Source organism: Giraffa tippelskirchi, chromosome 13 (assembly GCF_054371585.1).
Source record: "Giraffa tippelskirchi isolate mGirTip1 chromosome 13, T2T-mGirTip1v1.2.pri, whole genome shotgun sequence".
Taxonomy (NCBI): Eukaryota; Metazoa; Chordata; class Mammalia; order Artiodactyla; family Giraffidae; genus Giraffa; species Giraffa tippelskirchi.
In genome coordinates, this window is record NC_137287.1 from 108,914,405 (window position 1) to 108,920,404 (window position 6,000).

Below are 6,000 nucleotides of genomic sequence, written 5' to 3' on the forward strand. Positions count from 1 at the left end.
TATTTATTATCATGTGTTCCTGCTGTTTAAATCATTTCCTAACACTCATTAAGATGAAAAGCTGTAAAATGAGAAATGTTCAAGTGGCATCGCAGTCTCCCCTTCCAGGATCCTTTGTAGGGTCCCCACTTTGGGAAGCACATCCTGAAATCCCATGAGCTCCTCCCCAGACTGGGTGAGCTCTTCCCCACCCTTCAGAGCCCTGCTTCACCTGCATCTTTTTTTTTTGGCTGCTTGTGGAAATCTTAGTTCCTTGACCAACGATTGAACCCAGGGCACTGAAAACCCTGATTCCTAACCACTGGACCACCAAAGAACTCCCTCGACCCATATCTTTCATTTTTTCATGATATGTGTGCTTCCAGGCAAAGTGATGGATTCCACTGCCCATCATTGAGCACAGAATTCCCAGGGAGTGGTCTGCCTTCCCCAGTGACTGCAAGCCCCCCAGGCAGGGACCAGGGCTGACTCATCTCCAGGCCCTAATCCTTACACAGGGCCTGGCACACAGTAGGTGCTTTGGAGGACCACCTACCATTGCAAAGATAGGTACTTCGCAATGTTGAATGAATTGAATTGGACTCAACCAGCTTTTTTTAAAGCATGGGATGGGATCACAGGTGGCCCACGGGATGATTTGGGGAGGACATGAACTTGATGTGAAATCACAGTAAGAAAGTTATTCTAATTCTCTCCCAGTCCTCTTTATGAGACCAAAGAGAAAGCTCAGTGCCAATATGCCTGGAACATCTCTTAGACACTTAGCTACTACTTCTTTTAAGAGAAAGAAAATAATCCTGGGCTTAGAATCAGCCACATCCAACTTGATCCAGCCACAATTTTCTAATATATATTCACTTTCATTGCATTTATTTTTACAGTTACTTTCTATTAATGACAATGAATACTGATTTTTCATGGACATGATATAAGATTTCCTATTTAAATAAATTTTTAAACTTACAAAGTAGTTGATTTAAAGAAAATATTAAGTAAACAATAAGTAGTAAATTTTATAATTTCTTTATATCTTATCCAGTAAATAGTTATGCAAAAATTATTATAATGATATGGAAATTTCAGAAATGTGGGACTAGATAATTCCTAAGTCCCTATCATAAGATGCTCTGACCTTGGGCTGCCCAGAACACTAAATAGCCATTAATCAAATCACTCCACAAACGTTACAGCTGTGATGGGTGCCACAAAGTAGAGATACATAGCATGCTAGAGTGAAAGGCAGAGGAATCAGGAAAGACTTTCCTGAGGAGGTGACATCGGGTGGAGATTCACAGGATGAATAGGAATTCATTTAGAGAAAGGTGTTCCACCTAGCAGGAATAGTATGTGCAAAGGCCCTGTGGCAGAAGAGAGCATGAAACATGAAAACTCGGAACCAAAGTCAGAGCGGCTGGAGTACTCTGACTCCAGAAAAGATGGGCAAGTGGCAACCTTTAATATTTAAAGACAGAGATAAGAGGAAAATCCATCCCTCACTCCCATTCAGGAAAGAATTGTTCACCCTTTGAGAGGAGCTGCTCAGTGTCTGAGCCTTGATCTGGGGGGTCTGTGGCTCAGCAGGGCATCTGGATTCTAAAATGAATAACTGCGTTAAGTCTGAAACCAGAAAAAGTGGCTCTGGGGTGGCCAAGACCACCCAGAGCAGGTTCAGAATTCAGGCTGTCCTAATTGCCACTTCCTGTTAGAGTGACCTTGGGCAGTCACTTAAGTTCCCAGAGCTTTGGGTCTCCATCTGTGGGGTGGAGATAAAGCAGGTTTACTGTTAGAAGAGGTGTGAGTTACATGATCTCCCGTATGTAAATTGCCCAGCTCAGAGCCTTGCCTGTGGTGAGAGGTGAATATCCATTAACTTATGATGACTATTGTCAAACAGCTCCAAGAGCGACGTGTGTGTACACCTGCCCTGTGGTGCGTGGATTTAGGAGTCTGGTTTTACAGTATGTCTGTGGTGTATATGCAGGTGATTATGCTCGTATTCTAGCAATCTGGGGGAGCAGGCATACAAAGCTCGAGTTCGAGAGGGCATGTGTGTTCAGTGGTATGAGAATGTTTGGATGCTCTGTGTATGTATGTGTGAACCTATTTGTATAGAAGTCTGCATGTGCACAAATTCAACTGACACAGACTCAATCTAGTCCATCACAGTCAGGGATTAAAGTTATGGCCTGTCCCCAGAGCCCTTTTCCAAATCCCCACCACTTTTGTGAACCGGCCCGGGGCTCCTGGCTGAAACTGGGCTGAGATTCCTTGAAAACAAGCTTTTCTTTCATTCTGTTTCCAGATATTGGCACACATACACATACACACACACACACACACACACACACACAGCACCCCAACCTTCTCAAGGTGCTAGCTCAGAAAGACATGGCATGGAGGTATAACCCTCCCTGCTCTATCTCCCACTCCCCTAGGCCTACCTCCCCACCCAATTCCCATGGGTGCATTTCCTCTTGGACCAATGAGCAGACCTGACTTTGCTTCTCTGAGTCGAAAGCAGCAACACCACTCCAAGTCTGGGTGAACAAGTCCCTCCTCTCCCCTCGGTACCCTAACCCACCTTGCCCTCTGGTGCCCAACTGGGCTGAGAGGGGACTTGAACCCTTTCCTCATCCAAACACTGTGACAACAATGCACATATCTGACCCTCAGCCTCAGGTCTGAAATGTAACACTACCCCAAGTTTGTCCAAGTTCAGAGCTGGGTTTCAGCTCTGACCTGCGCAATGGGATGGTGCAGTATAGAGTTTACCAAACATCCAACCTTAATGCATCCACTTCACACAAGGACAGAGGCAGGCCCAGAGAGGAGGGAGGAAGCCATCATCAGCGATGGGTTCCTGCACCCTCCACCCCACCCCTGCTGGTGAGGGCATTTAAGCACAGACCCCTGGCCAGGAACTGAAGGTGGTCTCAATGTAAAAGGAGTCTGCCTTGGACACTCCCTCTAGGGCTGTGCCCATCAAAAGGGGACAGAGCAAGGTGGTCCAGGCCTTGGCAGGCGTTACCATGGTGACGGGGTACAAGCGGCGGCGACTGCTGCTCCTCTCCCGGGTGACTCTCAGAGGGTCCAGTCCGTGCGTCGGTGCGTCGGTCTGTCTGTCGGATGCAACTTCAGACCCTCCGCCTAGCCCTGGAGCGGGAGGAGCGGGCTGGCCCCGGGGCGTCGACCCGGCCTCATCTGCGAGGGGAGCCGGGATTCGGGCAGAGAGACAGAGGAGGTGCAGGAGAGACGCACGGTGATTGAGACTGGAGACCGAGACAGAAGGGGAGAGCCGCGGGCGGCGAGGGCCGGGCCACCACCGAGGGCGGCCGCAGGGGCGGGGCGGGCGGGGCGGGGGCTGCTCCCCGCGTGGGACCCGGCGGCCGACGGCGGCCCCTCGGAGCCGGCGCCTTGCCCCCGCCCCGCCCGCCGCCGTCTGTGATGAGAACCAGACGCCCCCCTCCCGGCCCGGGCCTCGGCTGCCAAGGGGAATTTGATCTGGCCCTGTTCCTCACTCCTCCCGCCGAGCTCCTGCCTCAGTCATCTTGCACCCCGCCCACCCCAGGAAGCGCCCATTGTACAGACTGGCAGAACGAGGCTCTGGCACAATCCTGATGCTGGGTGAAGTGAACCTCTTCCTCATTCACTTACCAGTTGGGGGATTCCAGCAAGGCAAAACTCTCATAAATCAGTTTCCTCATCTTGATGGCGGTAGTGATGATAATGCTGACAATGGTGATGATAGTACCTGCTTCTTAGATTTGGTGGCAAGAGATAAGCATATGTCCCAACGCCTTTCCCCTGTGAAGCCCACTCATGCTTCACCAGGACCACCCAACTCAAGGCTTGGAGGAAATGGTGGTTGTGTGTGAGTACTAGTCTTGTTTCTCTCAAATAGTGACCGGCTATGTGACTGTGGCCAAACCACTGTTCCCAGCTAAGCTTCAGTTTTGGAGGGAGACTGGGAAACTAGCTGATAGCTAGTTATTCTGGTTGGGTGACTCTGGGATTCATCCACTTCTTTATCAACATTGTACCATGCACTGAGCCATAACAAGACAGAGACCCTGTCCTCAGGTAATGGACAATCTAGTGGGAAAGATGGACAAAAAAACAGAAAAAAGTAATACCTGAGTGTGCAAACTGCTAAAAAGGAAACAGACAAATGTTAATGCTGGACAAGTAGGGGGATCAGCCTAGAGCTGGTGGTTTAGGAACGAGAAGAGAAGCCTAGATCTAAAAGAGGGGAAGTATTTAGGTGAAGAATGGAGATGGATTGGGAGAATCAGAGTTCCAGGCAAAAGGAACAGCATGTACAAAGGCCCTGAGGTAATATTAAGCTTAAAGAAGTTGGGACTAAGTAAAGAACTGAAAAACGGACAAGTATAGTAGTAAGGGTTTAAGTTTAAAGTCCAAGCATCATTCACAGCCCATCTCCCAACCCACACAGGTCAACCAGTCTTTTTGCAGAAAGTATCCAAGCTGAATGGAAAAGGGAATGGCAACCCACTCCAGTATTCTTGCCTGGAGAATCCAATGGACAGAGGAGCTTTGCCAGGCTATACTGTCCATGGGGTGGCAAAGAGTCAGACACAACTGAGCAACAAGACCACCACCACCATCCAAGCTAAGAGCCATCCCATCTTGCTTGTATAACTTATACAAGTTCCTTTACATCCCTGGGCCCCTGTTTGTTCATTGTTAATTCGGGGCTAAGAATCCCCTATTTCTAGTAGCTCCAGCCTGGGGGATCTCTTGATGGTATGTATTCAGCAATCAAACCCTCTCCAACCTGCAGGAGCTGGTCTGGATGGTTTTGGTATCATTACTCCAGACTCGAGGTTTGGAGAGAACAGACTTGTTGATGCCAGGTGGCAGGAGTCTGCTGGAAGTTGAGGGGATCGTGGGTTGGAGGTTCCAGCTTTGCAGGGAAACAGAATTGACATGACATCTAGTGTTTGGGATTTGCAGGCAACGGAGACTGACTGTGAGTTAGGCAAAAAAAAAAAAAAAAATGAAGGATTAGTAGAGTATGGGGTGCTCACAGAATCAGTGAGAAGGCTAGGGTCCAGCCTCTGAAACATACCAGGTAAGTGGGATGGTCTTGGCAGGAATGAGTTGTGAACTCTTGATGACCAATGGAATTACATCAAGACAGACAAACACACCAAAGTAGAGCTTTCCATGTGTCAGGTGGAAAGTGTGTAAGAATTACGATGTAAATTCCATTATTGTCCTCATTTTACAGGTGAGAAAACCCTGAGGTAACGAGAGGTTATGCTCAAAGCTGGATAGGAGTTAACTGTGGAAACCAAAACTGGATGTGCTCAACTGTGTCCAATTCTTTGTGACCCCATGGACTGTAGACCACCAGGCTCCTCTGTCCATGGCATTTTCCAGGCAAGAATACTGGAATAAGTTGCCATTTCCTACTGCAGGGGATCGTCATGACCCAGGGATCAAACCTGTGTCTCTTGCATCTCCAGCATTGGTAGGTGGATTCTTTACCACTGCCCTACGTGGGAAGCCAAAATTGGACAAGGCTGTTCATCTCTAGAAATAATGGTATAAACTACCTCCCTTTTGCTACCACAATGAATCCCAAGCTGTGTGTCTCTCCTTGACAGTTTCAAAGACTTAAAAGGGAGATTCTCATTGGGCCACATGCCCAAGGTCCCACCAACCCTGAACATCTCAGATCAGTTTGTCACCCAAAAGAAAATTAAGTTGCATACAAAGGGTGGGAAGAGATCTGAAATGGCATATAAACCACAAGTGTGCTCTTTATAAAGTTCATTGCTTGGCTCCGTTGACATCCTTGGCAACTTTATTCCCATCCCATATTCTTTCAAAATACTTTCTACTTTATGGTTCAATTCCACATGTACACACACATACCCATACAACCTTGGCCTCATATTGTGTGTGACCTCAAGCAAGTTCACCTTTCTGTGCCTCAGCTTTATCCTCTCTAAGCCAGAGAGAATAATATTTACT

General features: G+C 48.0%; 1 protein-coding gene across 1 annotated transcript in view; it reads right to left on the reverse strand.

Moving 5' to 3' along the window:
- KIAA1755 (KIAA1755 ortholog) overlaps positions 1-3,396 on the reverse strand; it is a 38,752-nt gene extending 35,356 nt beyond the window's left edge. The window contains exon 1 of the mRNA XM_081557146.1: positions 3,029-3,396. Coding sequence (XP_081413272.1) covers positions 3,029-3,031 — 3 coding nt within the window. The 5' untranslated portion in view covers positions 3,032-3,396. The remainder of the gene's footprint in view (positions 1-3,028) is intronic.
- Between the last annotated feature and the right edge of the window lie 2,604 nt (positions 3,397-6,000).